The sequence below is a fragment of the Dermochelys coriacea genome, chromosome 7 (assembly GCF_009764565.3).
Source record: "Dermochelys coriacea isolate rDerCor1 chromosome 7, rDerCor1.pri.v4, whole genome shotgun sequence".
NCBI classification, from domain to species: Eukaryota; Metazoa; Chordata; order Testudines; family Dermochelyidae; genus Dermochelys; species Dermochelys coriacea.
Genome location: NC_050074.1, coordinates 28,858,495 through 28,878,812, shown reverse-complemented (window position 1 = coordinate 28,878,812; position 20,318 = coordinate 28,858,495). Strand labels below are relative to the sequence as shown.

Genomic DNA, 20,318 nt, shown 5'->3' with positions numbered 1-20,318 from the left:
TTTGTGGGGAATTTTATTTATTTATTTATTTTTAACACCCCTGAATGACAAAAGTTTTGCCGATGAAGTGCCAGCGTAGACAATCCCTAAGTGTTTGATATGAAGACATATAGTACACGACTATCCACTGAGCTGGGACAAGGCTCCATCTTCCAGTTTGTCTACAGGAAGTTTTTGTACTGCTTTATATTGGCTTGTGATAAAGTTAAAGTGGTACTAATCCCTAGCGTGGATGCCATTATACTGTATAATTTATATATTAGCATAGCTTATTCATGTACATTTAGGAATACACACAATATGAAAATCTGCTCCTGCTTTCATTTTGCAATTTTTATGCTTTTTGCTCAGTCCATCCCCCAGTATAAACAGACACGCATTGAGCAGTTGTGGAGGTAAGCAAAAACCGGAAGGGGTACTGCAAATTCTTTAACTGTGCACCTACTTCACAGATCCTAGTTTTCTAAGTTATCTGTAAGATTAAGAAATTTAGCTGTTAATAAGTTTATTAACAACTGCAGTAAGTAAGAAACACTGTGATAAGTCAAAATAATTATATCAAATGGTTAAGTTTAAATAGCAAGTCCTATCTCCCATAACAATAATAATAATCTACTAATATCTAAGACCAACATTGCATCTTTCATAGATCTCATGGTGCTGAACAAAAGTGGGTATCATTATTCTCCCATTTCAGGGATGGGGAAAATGAGGCAGAGAGAGCAAGTGATTCTATCAAAGTCACACAGCTAGTCAATAGCAGAGATGGGAATCGTCATCACTGAAGCCACTGAAAATTTCTGGTCAATAACCCCAGGTTGCACTTACCAATAGAAACGCCACAGTGAGAGCCACAGAGATTGATGTTACTCTCAGAAATGGCAGCCATACGGATCTGATCAAAAGCTCTGGTGAAAAAGGTGGCAAAGGCACTCGCAAAAGCAACAGTCCTGTCGCGAGTGGCACAGCCAACTGCAATGCTCACCTGGGAGGGGCAAGAAGAGGGAAGTCAATTAACAGGGAAGGGTACATGATGGTCTGTGGGAGTTTTCACTGTGAAACCTCTATCTCTTGTGACGAGTACCTCCAGAAATTCCTACTTAAAATCTCTTTCACTAACTTCAAATCTTGTCCCTATTAATTGGATCTTCACCTAAGGAAAGCAAAGGCAATTTCTCCCACCCAATCCTTCTGCTGTGGAAACCCCAGTAGTGTCCATTCTATTTATTAATTGTAATTGATTGTTTGTATAGCATCAACATCTTTTCTTCACCTATTTCCAGGCAGCCATTTTGAGGACTCTCAGACTTGACTTCCTCTTATCTTTTCTTTTTCTGTAAATGAAGGCTGCGCATTTTCAATCTGGAGATTTTACTACCTCCAATTTGCAGAAAGTGATGATGTAAACAGCTATGGATGGGTCTGTCCACCTTTGCTTCGGACTGATGTCTACCACAAAGGTGCTTCACCAATGTAGATGAGAGCAGAACATAGCCCTATGTCAGGTTATCATTAGAATCCCTTGATACATTTACACAGTACCTTTTATTTCATTATCACAAAGATATTACTCTGCTCTTGGGGCTGATTTTTTCTCACAGACATGAATATAAATTAGGAGTAACTTCACGGAAGTCACTGGAAGTATACTGAAACGAAACATGCGAGAGGAGATCCTATGGTCCTTAGGCTACAAGTTATTAAAAACCAATGGCCAAATTCTGCTCTCACTTACACCCAGGCAGTTTCATTTGCTTCAGTGAGGTTGCACAAGTGTCAGACACAATTTGGCTCAAAGAACATTGTATTATTCTATGTCATAATAGATTGTTTTAACCCCATCATTATAAAAACCATAAGGACAATATTGCCTAATTTTCTCCCTCTGTCCTCAATTTTTTTACACCCACTCTTGTGTTGAAGATTGTCAAGCTGTGCCATTCTATATTTCCAGTCACAAGAGAGAGTTAACAAGTCTCTTGAACTGACTCTCCACAGATCATGTTGTGGGATTTGTTGTTGTTACATACACTCCATTTGCCTCTTTGCAAGTTCTACTAAGAAGCCAAATGTTGTGATTTTTTTTTTAAGTCATCCGTTAAAGATGCATTTCCATTGTGTTATTATTCCTGCCATGTAGTTTTTTCCTAAGTAGAGGGCAAATCAAATTACAACACCTGGATAAACACCTAAAATCAAATGCTAAAACATTTATCATCAGGACAAAATTATCTAAAGTCTCATCTTCTGCTGCAGAGTACACAGTGTTTCATAGAGCAAAGGAAATAATTACCATGTTCTGTTCAGCAATATAGCATTCAATGAAGCGGCTGGGATGTTCTTTCCTGAACAGGTCAGAGAAGGTGGAATTCTTTGTGTCTCCATCTAAAGCAATTACTCGGTCATTGGCATGGCCCAATTTTGCAAGTGCGAGGCCATAAGCTTTGCGGGTAGCCATCTTTGAAGAGGAAAATAAAGCAGTGCTGTTATTAGGTTTTGAATGGGATTTTTTGTTTGTTTGAGGTATGTTAAAATATTTTATTAAGTGTAAACTCTATCAAGATTTTAAATGTAAACTATCAAGACACATACAAGAAATGTAATAAACCCAAAACAGAAGTCAGAAGAGAAAACAATAGGGACAATGCGATACAACACAGTGTCAGGTCTATTTAGTCTGAATAGAACACACATATACTTGCTTTTCTTTAAATCCAAATATGATGTCTATAATCTACTATCTGTACAGTCATAAAACTGTATGCCTGTTCCGACATTTACAAAAAAAATATGTAGAACAAAATTCCGTATGGTATAAACATTCAACAAACAACTTTGTTCTTCACTCTGATTTATTTTTGGCTGAGCACTTCAACAAGAAGATGAAAATATTAACAACTCTATGGAAACTGAACACTTATATTCAGCCACAGAAGTGACTTCCACACACTGATGTTCTCAAACATCACTGAAGAGCTGCTATAGGTGACTCACCCACAGTTCTTTGCCCTTTAAGCTTCGACTTGAATGCAGGATACATGGCAACTAACTAGTGTGGACAACTAACAACTTAAACTCACACCAATATTAAAGGGTTTGAGGCAATCAGTGAATCCCTCCTAACTACGATGTTGGAAATTTAGAGTCAAACCCTTGTCATCATATTCAGGCAGCTAGTCTCTTAAGTCAATGGTTTCAATTCTTCTCCCATTCGCCCCATCATGTAACTCCACAGGTGTACATGAGAGGAGAATCTCGTCATCTGAATAAGGGGAACATGATTTAGCCCTTTCTTCATAAAAACCCTGCCCATTTAAACACACTATCCCCCAGCATCAGGCAGGTCACATGGCAGAGGAGCAAAGTTAAAAAAGGAAATGAATGGGGATCACCTATGGTAGACAGGTGAAGGACACTGTACAAAAAGAGAACTGTTTTTATTTATACAGGGTTTAATGTAAGACCCAGAATTCATTGTCATTCATTTGGTAAATAATTCACCCAACAGAATGGAAAGTACAAGGAAGCACTTTCCTGGACAGCATTTTTTTACCTCCCTCTCATCCCTAAAACAGGTACATGTTAGTAGACAGTGTGGTACCTTTTCTCCTAGTTTGTAATCTGGTGCAGATGACATCTTAATGTTTCTAATATTTATGACTGGTGCATCCTCTTCTGGGAGGGCTGGGGAAAGCTTTTTCTTGCTCTGGATTTTGTCATCAATTTCCTGAATGATTTGTTCAACCATACTTTTTGGAAGGGGCTTACCATGCCAGTTTTCCTTATCTTCAATACCTGCATTTAAAATATATACTAAAATGGAATATGTAATAAAAGGAATTAAAGCCTTTAGTCTCACAGTCCTTACCAAAGTGAAAGTGCTGAAATCAATGGTTGCTCTAACTGAAGGACTTCACTATTAGCCCATTGTGAACAGTAACTACATCATCCATTCGCATCAAGCAAATAAAAAAACGTTAATGCATAACAGAAAAGAAAAGATCAAATCCTTGGTATTCTACATCTGTGGGCCTGGAGAAGCAACCATTCAATGCATGGAAATCCCAGTAGTTCCACCTGGAATTGTGCACTGAGCACCTATAAGACTTGGCCCCATAATAGTAACAGAACTTAATTACCAAACACATACACGAATTTCATATAAAGGGCATGTCTTCACTGCAATTGGAGATGTGACTGCAGCTTGGGTTGGCATACATGCACTAGCTGCCATCTAGCATGGATAAAAATAGCAGTGAAGACACAGCGCACAGGCTCTAGTACAGGCTAGCAAGGTAAACATGCACCCAGGGTCCCCGGCAGGCTTCAACATCCCATGCTGAAGCCCATGCTGCCATGTCTTCACTGATATTTTTAGCCAGGCTAGCTAAATTAAAGCTAGTGCAGGTATGCCAATCTGTGCTGCAAACACACCTCTGACTGCAGTGTAAACATACCTAGTGTCAGCAAATACCAGTTCAGTATGTCAAACAGCATTCAGCTCAAAAACTACACGAATGTCCCATCGTTTAGGTACCTATTCAATCTAAGAAAGACCTATAATTTTACAATATGAATTAAATAGTTTCATACAGTTTTAACCTTGTGTGCCTAACAGTACTGGGAGAAGAACATAAGCCTTGGCAAAACTCCACTACTCTTGCTTGCTTATGTAATGAAAAGATGAGCATTATGCATTCCGACTTCTACTGATCCTTTAGGTGATCAGAAAGAGGAATTCACATCCTCCCACTTAAAATTTGTATTCAAATTCAGCAATGGCAAACTCCTTAGTGCATTCCGGAGTATTGTTGGCATTTTTATTATAGGCTCAGTGTCATGTAGCCAGCACGCCTTTCTTGACATTCGAGAACCAATATAAAGCTTTCTGTCAGTCAATAATACCTGAGAAGTACAACCTGTTTGGACAGATTTCTTTTTGTCATTTACAAGCATTGGGCAGAAATGAGAGGAAACATCAGATTCCTATACACCAACAAGTGTTAGATATGTTTAGTTGTCAGTATCAAAGTTGGAAAAGTACTTTTCAAGGCTAATGAAGTGTTTAAAATAGGGTCTTCAATGCCACCATAAATTCCAAGTTAATTCAATAAAGACTCAGGTGGCTTTAGCAACTACAACAGCTTCCTAATGTAATGCACCTTAATGAGAATTACAGATTATGTAAAGAAAGTATGCTTTATGATCAAGTCTTGGTGCACTGAGTACTGCACATCTAACATGGATTTAGTGTCATATTTGTGCACACTATCACTCCATCTGAGCCACAAGAGGTCAGCTGACTCTGCAGCAATGCTACTCCCATCCCCTGCTCAAATGGAGGATTCTCTCTGGATCAGTGTACGGGCAGGGAAGGCCAGGAAGAGAGGTAATTGACCTAAGGGGGATGTGTACTGTCCCCATGGAAATTTTAAAGATGGAGTAATATTACCTGAGGCTGATTTTCCATGGCATTCTTCCAGATGAGGGAAACCCCTTTAAGGAGAGTCTTAAGGGCAGTCATTAGTAGGCAAAGTTCTGCTATGGTACTGGGGGTGCTCTAAGCACCCAGAGTTCCCACAGAGGCATGAGACTTCTGCACAGATGGCCTGGTGTTATGTACAGATCTCAAATAACCACCGGGTGAGTAGGCCAGACTCTCTCTTTCCTCTGCAGGGGGGCAAACACTGATGCCTTCCCAAAGGGAAGAATGCAGGAGGAATTCAATAGCAGAAAAACATCATGGAGTCTCCTCCCGCCCTAGCTTTCACCATATAGAAGCATTATCAGATCCACAGTTCGTATCAAATTCCCATCTAGTCCACCAAGCAAAGACCTGATCAGCCTGGGACAGCATCCTCTGTTTTAAGTTGATTAAATAAATATCTAAGATTTAGCTAATAATTTTTTGTTAACTTAAGTTTTAGTCAGAAATTTAAAAAGCACTTCAGAAAGAAAATCAATAGTTTATACATTTAATGAAATTGTTATCGAGGAATTGGGTTTCATATATCAAATGTAGAGATGGACTAAGAGAGCTTTCATTATCTAGATCAGTCAAAGGTCAGGGTTCAGTGCAAGCCAAGTTGTGTCTAGAGTTCAGGTTCATATTCAACAGCACTGAAATCTCACCAGCTCTTTTCATGAAATTTCAGTCCCAAGCAATAAAGACCCTCAAGAGATCTGGGTAGATTTCAGCCATCTTGCAATTCTGGTCGCATACAACACAGAACTGGAGAAAACTTCAGAGAGGGTTTCAAATTCAAGAAATCCTCTCAAATTCAAAAGGTTGCTGATCTGAGGGTCTGACTTTGGCCCTCTTTCTAACCAATCAAATGTTAACTTTACTTACCTTACGTGCTCTTAAATGATCATACCTTTATGAATGCTGTTTGAAACATTCTTCATATATAAATCATACAGACACGTACCATTAAATTGTCATGTTATTACCTGATATTCCTTTGCCTTTTAAAGTCCTTGCGATAATGGCAGTTGGTTGATTTTTAGTCTGGCCAAAGGCTTTGCAAAGCTCCTCCACACTGTGCCCATCCACTATGAGAGCATGCCAGCTAGGAATGCAAACATACAGATTGTTTCTAAAGGGTTCATACAAATGAATCTCTGCAGGAGTTAGTAATAACTATTAATAATACTTCATTATGACACAAGGGGCTCTCAAAGCACTTTAAAAATATTAATTAACGCTCATGAAATCAGTAACAATCACTTTTTCAGATGAGTGAAATAAGACAGAGATTAGGTAATTGCCCATGGTCAAAAAGCATAACAGTGACAGGGTGGGGAACAGAACCGAGAACTTTCATCTCGTAGATCCCTATTCTAATCCACTTTACCACACTTCTTGCCATATAACAGCTATCTTTCATTACAAGAGCAAGGGCCCCAAATTAAAAAAAAACAAAAACAAAAACAAACGAACAGACATCTTAAATTGTAAAACAGTGTAATATGGATCAAACTATAATTTGCCTGTGAACTTCTATAAGGTCCTGTAAATACTTGTGCACACATGTAAAAAGTATTATAAATCTTTAAGCTAGCTGATGACCTTCCAGAAAGGCAGTAAAAATATTAAAACATTTATTTTAACAATGTTTTTCCATGCCCATAAGAGAAAAAGGACATTTTATCCCTTCTTCCTGCCCCCTGTACACCTGAGGCGCCCACTATTTCTCAAGAGATATAGTACACATTGCCAGATACATAATTCTTGCATATTTTTTAAAAACAATGCAAGGTCCCTAAAGTACTAGATAAGATCCTCTAATAAATCTGCATGAATAAAAGCTTTATTAAAAAAACAAAGATTAAAAAAAAGTGCAGCTTTGTATTATTTTTACAATAAAGAAACAAGGATCTGATCCTGACAAGCGGTGAGAATATCCTACATGATGCTCCGAGCCGTTATCTGAATTCAATTAGCATTTTAATATGGATATTTGAAAATACCAGGAAAACAGACAACACATGGTTTCAAGAAAAGAGGAAACTGAACTTCTTCCAACTACATACCCAAAGGCTTCGCAGCGTTTTTGGTAGATCTCAACACGATGCTGCAGAGGTGTAGGGTCACTTTGTCCAAGACGGTTAATGTCAAGTATAGCAACCAGATTGTCCAGCTTGTAGAACCCAGCAAAGGCCATTGCCTCCCAAACGGAGCCTTCAGATAGTTCCCCATCCCCAAGCAGACAATAGACTCGATAGCTAGAAAAGGGTGGGTTTTTTTTTTTTAAAGTTAGTCAGTATGTCAAGTTACATAAAAAACAGGACACAATATTCAATTAGGATTATACAAAACGAGTATGAATCTCATTAAACAGAATTGACTAAAAATATTACAGTCTTTCTCTTTATACGTGAATGATCTTTTTTCCTTAGATTTTTTCCCCCCCCACACTGGTTAATACAATCTGTGTCTGATTTAAACTCCCCCATTGGTACAGTGTTGTACACTTGTATAAATGATTGAGGTTTGTAGTATCTGATACTGAAATTGTTGGAGTGAGAATATTGGAATATATGGACCACTGGGTCTGTTAAATACCCCTGGGGGAATTCTGTGCCACTGCGCAATGCAGAATTTTGCAGAAATTAACTATGTGCATGCAGAATTCCCCACCCCCCCAGTGCTGTTGGACACCACTAGGGGCCATTGGACCTGGCAGACCCAGCTCACAAATAGAAGACAAAGCCGGGAAAAGGGGGAGGGAACTGGAGGGTTTCCAGCTGTTGCAGTTCCCAGCACCCCCTGAAGGAAGGAGGTGGCATGCAGGAAACTCTGTGCAAGCCCAGGACCCAGCATCAGGCTGTTTCTCCCTCTGGATCCCTGGGCTCTAGGAGGGTAGGGGATGTAAGTGTCTGAGCCGGGGGTGGGGGCTGCAGCTGGGTTCTGGGAGGAGGGAATGGGAATGTCTGAGTGGCGGCTGGGCTCTGGGGGGGGGGGGGGAAGAGAGGGGCAGAGAAACAAGAACTGGGCTGTCATAGGGGTTTCTTTAACTTTCTACTCCTGTGGGAATTTTTGTATATCTGTATTGTTATAGACATACTTGCTGACAGTATTTTGAAATAAATTACCAAAATAATTGAAACTGGCATGATTATATAGTGTTATTTTGATTATGTAAAATAAATTAAAAATTGTGATAGGGAATAATTAAACTCCAGAGAAAAAACTTTTAAAGACAGGTTTCTCTCATATGTGTAGAAAACCATGTATAATAAATTAATTTTTTTTCCAGAATACCATCTATCATATTTCAACATTTTGATTCTTTGAATCTTTTGGTTTACATGAAAAAAGTTTATTCTCAGCATAGGTCTTTGTGAAATTGTACACAGTTTTCCTATTGATTTCAATGGGAGTAAGATTGTGCCCAAATATTATTTTGTATTATGCCACTAGTTATTTAAAATCAAATTCAAAATCTCTTTAATAGTTCACAAGATCTTCCACTATTTTAGTACAAATACCACTCCAGTTCTAAACGTGCAACCCTCACAGATAAGTTTACAAAATACTTGGCAACGTGTGTCCCTGTATAAGAATGCTGTTGAGCACAAATAATAAAAAAAACTATTAAAAATGGTAAATATGATGTGAAATGTATTGTATTCTTACATCCCTTGCCTCCAGACCCAAGTCTATTGTGTGATATATTGATAGGGAGGAAATGCTTCATTAATGGCAATTATAATGGTGATAGAATGCAGTTGCAAGCTAAAATACACAGTAACCTTGGGAAAGGAGTTGTAACAATGAATCTTATAATTAAAGATGGAGTGAACATGCCTGTTAAACACTGTCACTGTGACTAGGCAAGATCATTGACAACGCAGGAAACTATTTGAGGATTGCTTTTTACTTCCTCATTTTATTTCCTCATTTCAGCAGTTCCATTTAGTATATGCCTTAGAAAAAAAACACCTACATTTTCGTTTCAGAGAAACCGTAAGTCAGACTGGGCTAAACTATATAGTTAGAATATGCATGATCATCCATAGCAAATATAAAAGAATTATATAGTTTTGCAGACTATTTCCACAATTACTGAACTCATTCTTAGGCAAAACTCACAGTGACAGGAGTATTACCTAAGCATGGACTGCTGGATTCAGTCCTTTATGCTTTATCTTTTGTCACCATTTTTTTTTTTGGATGGCCACATAGGACTCCATGTAAAACAAATACTGCCTGTTGACTATCACAACAGCAATATATTTACCTTCAAATATATAATTTTAAAACAAAATTGAGCAAAAGGCTATTAAAATTAAGTATTAGAAGAGCTACTAAACTATTCCATATCATCATAGTAACGGTCATCTTCTAAAACACACTTCATAAGATGCTGGCCTAAACTTGATAATTCACTCAGATAAATTACAATTCCACACGTATTGGCTGCTTTCCAACACTACATGCAGTATCACTATTTGCTGCCAGTAATCACAGGGTAAATTATTCCTACAACTACCACCTGTTCAACTGTATTAAAATCAGAAAATTATCTTTCACAGAAATGATTTCAAGCTAATCAAATGTAGGGTTTAATACTATATTAACTTAGCAAGCTGCATTTGAATGTGCTAAAACTGTCGTATAATATACATCAACCTTATTAGATCGCTTTCTTCCTCAAACCATGTGTCTTTTGACATCTACTTTCCTTGTCCTCCACCCCGACAAATGGCAGAAATGGTCATTCCTGTTCCACTGGAGTTGTACGGATTTCAGTTGACATTTTGGACCTCTATTTACAGCCCAGCAGTGCTCCCATTGATTTTAATAGGTACACAACCAGGTCCTTGTGCTTCATATTTTCTTCACCATCTGTCTTTACCCTGTAACAACTATATTCAGCGAGGTTCTTCCCTGTGAGCATAACCGCTTTGAAAGAACAGCGGTTCTCCATATGCTGAAGGCTTGTGGCTACTCCACATAGCATGCCACCTTCCCTCTTCAGGAATAGTAACATCACCCTTGTAACGTTGTCTGGTTACACAGGAACATCATGCATCAATTTTTGCCAGTCCTTGGATCTGTGCAATTTTATTAGCTAGGCCTCTCAATTGGCCACCTTTAATTTCAAAACTGAATTTGGAGTTGGGGTAAGGAGTGGAAAATAATGGAATAAACCATTTTTGATCAGAGTAAGAATACAATTGGTTTTCTCAGCATTTTTTTCTCCCCTACACATCTACAAACACTAAACACTCAAAAAGGATTACCTGGCTTTATCAAAGTATTTGCCAGTATAGGCCATACCGCAGGCAGCACCAAGTCCCTGACCAAGGGATCCAGTAGCTACATCAGTGAATGGTTGTTTCTGAAAATAAAAAAGCAACAGTTACTTTGCAGTTAAGAACTTCAGAGACTAAATTCACAGTACTAAATCCTGTCTTGATGAGAAAGCCCATTCCCATTCCAGTAGACTCTCACAGCAGCAGGACAGGATTCCAATCTGGCACTAAGAAGAGATTAAGGAGATGGGCCCAGGCCAAGATCCATTCTAAATCAAGCTTGTAGATTTCGGCACATTTGAATGGAGTCAAAGTCCCTAAGCATGCTGCCCTGTCCCCCTTTCCTCAATGGCAGTACAACTGGCTTAGCAGCAACAGTGCCACTGGCTAACTGCCCTGCAGCTATAAATTGATCCCATCAGAGAGAGGGTGGAAGTGGTTGACACTGAAAAGAACAGCATTAGCTTTCAACAAATAATCTGAGGTGCCTTGCTTGAAAAAACCTTCTCTTACTCTTCTCTCTGGGGTAGTGTTAGTGACAGCAAAGAGCTAATGGCTCTGGATGGGAGGCTCCAGCAGGAGTGGGGGTTAAAAGCCACTGAGGCAATCGATAAGCTTCCTTTGAAACCAGGAGATGCTATCTCAGAGTTTCCCCACAGGGAAAGATGATGAGCCATGCTGGAACTCCATAAAAGTGGTTTGTATGGGGACATCGTTGGTGTTTATAACTTTACTAAAATGTTAAGATTCATATTCTTGGGCATCCACTTCTATTGGGACATCCAGTTCTCTATTTTGCTAACCACAAGTGCTACCATCTTCTTAAAAATAAATAAATAAATCTTTGTCTTTACTGTGCAGTAGTTAGCAAATAGAACTTGTTGCATAAAATGCACATACTTCCTGATTCACAGGAAGCTCCAATTTTAATAATTATTAAGCTTATTCCTCAAATACTTACTGGTACAGGGTGTCCTTCCAAAATGGAATCAATTTTCCGCAAGTTTAATAATTCTGCTTCTTGTAGGAAGCCTGCCTCAGCCCAGGCAGCATACAGAATTGGTGCCGCATGGCCCTAGAAAGGAAAACAAATTCTAAACATAGAGCAACTTTCCACAGTATCTCGATACCAAGACAAAATAAAAATATGTAAATATGATAAATTTAGCTCTGTGGACCCTTTATGTCCACCAAAAGTTTCTTTTTAATGTGAGGGACCAAGTTCTAAAATGCTTGCAAACAAATCACTGCTTCATATTGCCTCTAAGCCCTTTGAGTTCCTTTCAGAGACCTGGGATTTCCACAGATTCCTGCTTTTACTCTCTCCATGATCTAGGCCTGCACTACAATAATTAGACTTCAAACTAAGAAAGACTGAATGCAACTTCCTTCATACCTATTTTAAAAAACTCTTATAGGAGGTCATACTTGAGTAGGGATAGGTTCTCTCTCAGGTAGGTAGGTCTAATCTCATGGAAGACTTCAAGTATCAATACAGACACCTTAACTTGGACTCGGTATTCGATGAGGAGCCAGTGCAAAGAACGAAGTACTGGGTGATATACCCATGGCAACCAGTGTTTCTGAATAGATGGGATGTTGAGTTTTGTTCCACCTGGATCTTTTTTGAGGGTGTATGGATTTAAGATTAGAGGTCTTCAATTCAGAGGTCACTGTGGCCAGGTTTGAATCTCATATGATTGAGTATAATCTTCTGGTCAACTGCAGATGAAGTGGTCATTTTTTTGTAACCGTAGCTACTTTGGCACCCAATAGCTCTAGGAATCCAAAAGGAACCCAAAGCTGTGGAGCAGTTTAGCAATTCAAGGGCAGGAGCCTTCAACATTGCAGGGGCGGGGTATCTAAGCAGAATCAATTACTTTGAAGTGATTCCCTCTTTCCATCAGCAGCATCTCAAAATTTGTCTGGTTTCTTTAGCTTCCTTCTCCTCGTCCAGGATTCATATAGGCATCAAGAAAGCTGAGAGACAGCACTGTTTCTATTTTATGCAAAGGATATACAGAGATGGCTAGAAGAATTGCTATAGACATTTCCTGTGTAGGGGATGACTACCTTTGTAATGTCCCAAACTTCAGCCTGGTCATATCAAAACTCAAGATTTCCTATTTGCAGCCCATTCTGCAGCCTGCTGGGATGCTCCCTAGTTTCAAACTGTATAACAACATCTGGTACAGAGCTCCACAAGTACTTTTGCCACTTTTACTTAACACCACCTGACATTTGAAATGCCACTCATCATAAAGTCTTCCAAAGCGCTTTGTAAACTTAAATATATACTCATGGATCACTGCATCTGCCACTGAAGACACTAGCAATACACCAGAGGTTTAACAGAATTAAACACTACAGAACACTTCAGAATAGAAAATAGAGGACATCAGATAGACACTAAATAACAAGGATGTAATTACCTGCGCTGAAATTTAGCCAGAATTCCAAGCTATCATCCAACTCCGGCTAAAAGTGTCATGGAAACTTTGATGACCTCAAGCAGTCAGGATATTTGTTTTAGGTCTTAGCTGAATACACCTTCAGGAGCACTGTTTTCTTTAGTATCTTACTAGTGCATAGGGGAAGAATGTCACCCACTGAACTACCAACGCTACTGCCTATCATGCTCCTTGTAAGGCTCCCAACAAATTACTAAACTGACAAAGCTTAACGTAAGAGCTCTGAAAGGATCACAGTGAAGGCAGCATGGCCACAGAGAGAAGAGATGTCACAAAAAGCTTAACCATAATTTATGGGTTAAAAATATACATAATGGCATAATTTTTTGGAACATTAAAAAATAACCTTTGTCTTAAAATGACTTTGCTTCTGGATATATTTCAAGGACAGTACCAGGAAAGAATACATAATTTGTAAGTAAACAACTTAACTGCTTAAATAGGTTGTATGTTACATCAACATACCTATGCCTAGAAATCTGGCAATTCCTTTCAGGCACTACGCTTACCCTTTCCCATGTTCAGCAAGATTTTATTTGGCATTTTCTTCTTTTGTTGCATATAATAATCTTAAAACTCTTTTGAAAAGATTTGTATTGTCATTACTAGAGCTGTGCACTGATAAGGACCCTAAAGTATGGCAGTGAATATTAGTCAAGAAAACAGGTATGTTTATTTAACAAACAACTAATCTATGAATTAGATTGAGAAGGTATAGCACAGCTAGTTCTGGTTCTTACCTTTGAGAGTACAAACCGGTCATTGCTGGGGTTTCGGGGATCTTTTGCTTTGTACCTCATAGTATGAAAAAAGAGCACAGACATGATCTCTGCTGCACTGCAACATGATGTCGGGTGGCTACAAGACAAAGCCAATACAAGATTATTGCTGCTGCCCATTGTCAACTTGCTTTCATATAATTAGAATACCGCCGTGCCAGTACTCTAACCCTCATCATTAAAATACATAACTAAGTGTTTTTGATAACCCGTAGTATTTGCTGTTATCCTACTGCTGATTAGCTGTACTTTGAGAGCATCCAATGTTTTGTTATCTAAACCAAAGTGGATGTTAAAATGCAGGTCTTAATGATAAGGCACTGGCTTATCTGTTTGTGCACTCCATTCCTGAAACCAAGGAATGTCATCACAATCAGCAATTCTAAGGTGTAAGAGAGAATGTGCAATAGGGTGCTTGAAACTTATCAGTAAGAGTGAAATTCATCCTGAAGCAGAGGGTATGAGCAGAGGTCTCCATTCCACTTAGTTTTTTTCTACCAAATGCATCCGATGAAGTGAGCTGTAGCTCACGAAAGCTTATGCTCTAATAAATTTGTTAGTCTCTAAGGTGCCACAAGTACTCCTTTTCATTCCACTTAGAACTCACATTAAGTGAGCAGTGTCTTGTGCAGACCCTTTTCACAGGGGAGAATTTCACCCTCGAAATGCTGCGTGTTTTAATTTTTGCAAAGAGCTCTGGGACATTTAGAACTGTATTACATAAATCCCAATTACATTCTATCTTATATCATATCATAAGAGCAGCTAACATAAAGGGACTTTGAGAGAATGTGTCTTATAAGACAGTATTAAATAATAGACACATTCCTCACATTTTATTTTCATGTCAATAAAACAAATTTTTAGGTAGTGAAAATTGGAAGGATAATTTAATGATAATCAGTTTATTTGCAGTAATTTTAAAAACATGATCAGTTCTGCAACTGAAAAATGCTGGATTTGATCTTTAACTAATGGAAAGATGAGTATTTTCTATTTTTACAGTCTGAAACATTGAACAGTAGTTGATACATTTTGGGGGCAATCTTGCTTCCAGTAATGTCAGGAGCACTTTTGCCATAGACTTCAAAGAGAGCACAAAGGAATACTTCAACCATAATTTACTACAGAAGCTCAGAGAAGCGTGCACCCCAATTTCAGAAGTAATCATGCCCCACAGCATATCAACCAGAAATGGGTAAACATGAAAAATGTTGTTTCCAGCTCTGGATGGCAAACTATTGGGCTGTAGTGTTTCAAATGTCACAGAAAGGTACTCTTACACTGTTACTTGTGTTCACTACCATAACTTAAATAATTACCATCTGAAATTACTACCCACCCTTGTATAGTCAGTCTATGGTACCACTGCCCAACAAACGAACACAAAAAATTGTATACCTGGCTGTGATTTATAAACGTCTCTGAAGATACACATGAAAAAATAGTCTTAACATTAAATGCATTCCTAATAGAAGGCATTTTTTAGCCACCTGTTAACAGGGCCTCTGGTTTTCACCATTTATTTGCCAACCATCTAGCAGGTATTTTTGGGATCTTTACTAGACCCCAAAGTAGCAATTTTCAGGCATTTATTGATATGAAACAGGACTATTCTTGATCTCAGCAGTCACTGTGTGATGATTAATTTAGGCTGTAGACATCAACACTGGGCTTGGAAGGAAACTCCAGTGTTCAAAATATAGGGTGGTTTTCTTGTCTACAGATATTTACCATTAAGTTAACGATATTCATTTAAAACCTGAAGCCCTATTTGTAAAGGAAGAACAATTTAGTCAAGAATGTCACACAGCAAAACTTTTATTTTCCATTTCTACATTTCCCATGCATGTTAGGATTCATAAGACAGTTTACAGTAGAACTTACATCAGAATACAAGTCCTTTTGGTAGCGTCACTTTTCCCCCGCCCCTATAATACTCTCTTATTTCAATTTGAAGTAAGTTAGACACATGCAAACACACCAGCAAAATGCAGAGTAAAGATTAGTGTCATCCCTTAAGTAAGTACTCACACACAGGGAACCAAAATAATTAGGTTTAAAACCATGATTCAAACTTATATTAGTAAATATTTATACACAAGTTAATCATTAAACCTTACATGCTCGTTTAAAGCTTTCATTCTTTTAATTGTATTAACTTTATACTTAACCATATTTCTATGAACTCTCGGTCTTGGGAAAAAAGGTTTTAAGCAACCTAGAATGGTGAGCATGTGAAAAAAAATAAAAAAAAAAATGTAAAAAAAATATAAGAAGTGAACTCCAAAAATATGCTTGTAGAACTACTGGTTAATTAAATGCTTTTTTAATGATAGAAAATAACCCAAGATGAGATTGATTTCCAGTATCTGATGTACAGTCTCAAAACAGTGTACAAAAAGAAAAGGAGTACTTGTGGCACCTTAGAGACTAACAAGGTGCCACAAGTACTCCTTTTCTTTTTGCGAATACAGACTAACACGGCTGCTACTCTGAAACCAGTGTACAGAATTTTGTTTAATCAGATGAAATATGACCGTCTATTATTGTAGTCATTTTTAATTTTATTAGAATACAGAGAGCTCCACCAGTGCTAAATTACATTAAAACCCAAGGCATTGTTTATTAGGTCTGAGTCTTTAGAAAAGAAGTTATTTAAATTACTATTAAGAGAAAAATATGGCAAATAATATCTTTACTTTATTTATACATAGTCTTCCAGATTCCATTCAGAATGGACATCCAATTTTAAAAAGGTGCTGTAGTTGGTAAACTTCATTGCCGGCTGGCTTTTATAGAAGGGCCACCACACTTTTGAACCTGTTTCCATTAAACAAGAGATTACAAGGAATTAGGTTCTGTATCTTGGGCTTTTGGGGTGAAATCCTGGCTCTACTGATGGGACCAGTTTTTCAGTCTTGATATGTATGTAAATTGCTACACACTTCAGCTAAAAAGGGCTTAATTAAAAAGAACAATAGTGCCAAAAAAGAATGAATGCCAAAACTAAAAAAGGATAATTCTAATATAGCAAGATCTGTTCATACCCCAAGTTGTGAAACTTAACTGTTTCTAAAGAAATTCCTGCAGCTTCCACTTTTAAGAGTCTTATCAAATCTTACGAGGAAACCATTTTTCAAGAAGTGCAGAAGTTCATCCTTTAGTTTTTTCCTCAAACACCATATCTCCTAATAGTTAAGATTCTATCAGCTTTGGCCAATCAACTGCTGGCATTAATAAAAAGACCATCATCTTCTCTGCAAAACCAACGGAGATGCTGTGCCCAAATATGGCAGCTCAGCCTTCACAATTAGCTAAGCCAAATGCACCAGCTGGAAAAAAAAATTCATGCAGAAGCTCACCTAACCAAAAGAAAATAATAAAATAAATAAATAAATAAATAAATAAATAAACAAACAAATAAAGAGAGTCACCTTCATCATTGTGTGTGATTGGCTTAGAGTCCCATATTAACAAGGCTCAATTTTAAGGAAGCTGGCAGGATTCATTTGCAAGCATTGCACTCTTATTACTGTGAAGCAACAAGACTGCCATCACCACAGTCGTGCAAGACGATTTATTAAAACAAGAAATAGAAACACATAATCCCAGACATCTGTAACTATGGACACTCTTGGGTGATGAACAGGAGCAACAATCTTAATTCTGAATTACCTAAATTTTGTAGTTTTATTAACTGAAATACTGATTTTATATTTATTAATCTATTTTTATTCCAAAATGTAACTGCAGTGGATTAACAGGAGAATTAAAGCAAAACCCCTCTTTGCCCATAAACTTATTTTTTCCACTGGAACAGCCTTAGCAGCTCTAAATTTCACATACAATCATCTTGCAGGATCAGGTTTCCAGATCCTTTAGTCCTTATTCAGGCAAAGCTCCCATTGTCTTCAATGAGAGTTTTATACGAGAAAATACTGCAGTAACTAGTTAATATAGCTACCACCTCACAACATTGCTTGCAACACAGGTCATAGTTCACAAAGTCACTTCCTTCAAGGAAGTCCAGAAGTTCTCTTTTGTTCTTAACTGCTTTAATTTCAATCATTTCCTGCATTTTTTCTTAATCCTATTGCTCACAAATCATCTTTTTAAACCAAATATTAACATCCTTAAAAGACTTAAATGTAAAATGTGACTCAGATATATAGTCTTTCTTTGCAATAAGAATATAATCAAAAGTATTTGAATGCAGTGTTGTTGTAGCCTTGTGGGTCCCAGGATATTAGAAAGACAAGGTGGGTGAGGTAGTATCTTTTATTGGACCAACTTCTGTTGGTGAGAGAAAGCTTGGGTCTCTCACCAACGGAAGTTGGTCCAATAATAGGTATTACCTCACCCACCTTGTCTCTCAAATGTAGTTGACAATCATGCCACTAAAGATCATTCTGTTCTATTTACTCTCTCACCCTGAGAGCCATATCCTTACTTGCCTTCTTCAGGTAATCAAGATTTTGACAGATGTGTGCAGATACTTGGCTGTGTGAGCTTGATTTGATTCCCTAACGCTATCAGAGTGTTCTTGAAACTTTGCTCTCTTTCCTCCTATTAAATGCATTGCTCTGTCACCATCCTGGTAATCATGTCTCATTGATTATGTATAAATAAAATCTCAAGGAAACCTTTCTACAGTTTTTCATATATTTTAAATTAAATAAACTATAGCAAACCATTCCATTCCCACTTCTAAGGATATAATCAAATATTGTTTCAAAACTGTGAGGGGCCCCGATCCTCCTGCACTTGAAGTCAATGGGAGTTTTACCACTGAATTGAAGGGGAGCAGAAGAGACTTGTGGTATTATATACCTACACATAACACAGAAATAATTACATCTGTGGGAAAGTGATGACATTTATTATGCTTACTAACATGAAATACAGAATGATACCCCATATATTTAGTGGGTCTTCTGCCACTTTTGCTACACATACTTTTGTGTAGTTGTCTAACACAATCCCAAATGTTGTAGCTTAAAAACAAATTAATAATTAAAAGAGGAACTGGTGAGCATTCTGAACTCAAAACTCACTACCCAGACTGGACCAAACCAAGCATCTGAAATTAAGGATCTATTCTGGCGACAGACTGAGCATCCTCAACTTCCATTGACTTGGCAGCTAAAAGGAAAAAGCCAAAAAATATCTTCTTGGTGTGAATATAGAATGACAGAAAGCAACCTTGCACTTTCAATTTTTAATACAACACTCTCAGAAACAAAAGGTAAAAAATTGCTTATGTCAGAAACACAGTGAAAGATGTTAGCAAATTGAGAGACAGCTTTAAAATATTTTGTAGTAGAGTAGCCTTTCCCATTAAGGCCTTAGTATGCAGTGATTATTTGTCCAATTCTTTTTTGAAAAGATGCATTTGCAGCCACATTTCAAAAGAGTAAACAAAATGTAAATACAAAAAGGCAGAGTTCCACAATGAAAAGCTTACATATGATGATTGGCAAAAACTCTGGCTTTAATTTTATATAAACAAACATGGATAGTATTTTTTCCATACATACAGCACGATCGAAGCAAGGCCAAATCTGGAACCGGCAAACTTCACAGCCTGAACTAAATCCTGTCCAGAGGCCTAAATTAACGACCCATTTGAGACTGCAGGCATTTTGCAGATAATCCCACTTGGGCTAATTTGAAATTCTGTGGAGAATTAGTTCCAACAGACGGGCATAAAATGAAAAAGAAAAGATTTGGCCCTAGGCATAAATTCTTTGGTTTTTAGTTCTGCATTAACTTAACATTCCTGGTATTTCTTTCCAGTCATAGTATATTTACTAGTACAGTGAACCTATACACACTTTGTTAACAATCAGATTTCCCCCAAAGGGTCATAATTAAACTGTCAAAATGTTAAGTGCATGCTTTCTCAATATGAATCCTGTCCAATCTTGCATCACCAAAGCTGAATCCATGACTAAGAGGCAGCACTCCATAGAGAAAGTGTTCAGAGTAGCAGCCGTGTTAGTCTGTATTCGCCAAAAGAAAAGGAGTACTTGTGGCACCTTAGAGACTAACACATTTATTTGAGCATAAGCTTTCGTGAGCTACAGCTCACTTCATCGGATGCATTTGGTGGAAAAAACAGAGGAGAGATTTATATACACACACACAGAGAACATGAAACAATGGGTTTATCATACACACTGTAAGGGGAGTCAGAGTAGCAGCCGTGTAAGGGGAGTGATCACTTAAGATAAGCCATCACCAACAGCGGGGGGGGGGGGGGAAGGAAGGGAAGGAGGAAAACCTTTCATGGTGACAAGCA

The 20,318-nt window shown here is 37.8% G+C and overlaps 1 protein-coding gene across 1 annotated transcript in view; it reads right to left on the bottom strand.

Annotated features, from left to right (window-relative positions):
* TKT (transketolase) overlaps positions 1 to 20,318 on the bottom strand; it is a 35,168-nt gene that overhangs the window by 11,188 nt on the left and 3,662 nt on the right. Inside the window, exons 2-9 of the mRNA XM_038411131.1 lie at positions 13,976 to 14,093; positions 11,726 to 11,839; positions 10,753 to 10,850; positions 7,537 to 7,728; positions 6,454 to 6,572; positions 3,602 to 3,795; positions 2,294 to 2,458; positions 829 to 985 (exon numbers count right to left, since the gene is read on the bottom strand). Of these exons, the coding sequence (XP_038267059.1) occupies positions 829 to 985; positions 2,294 to 2,458; positions 3,602 to 3,795; positions 6,454 to 6,572; positions 7,537 to 7,728; positions 10,753 to 10,850; positions 11,726 to 11,839; positions 13,976 to 14,093 (1,157 nt within the window). The remainder of the gene's footprint in view (positions 1 to 828; positions 986 to 2,293; positions 2,459 to 3,601; positions 3,796 to 6,453; positions 6,573 to 7,536; positions 7,729 to 10,752; positions 10,851 to 11,725; positions 11,840 to 13,975; positions 14,094 to 20,318) is intronic.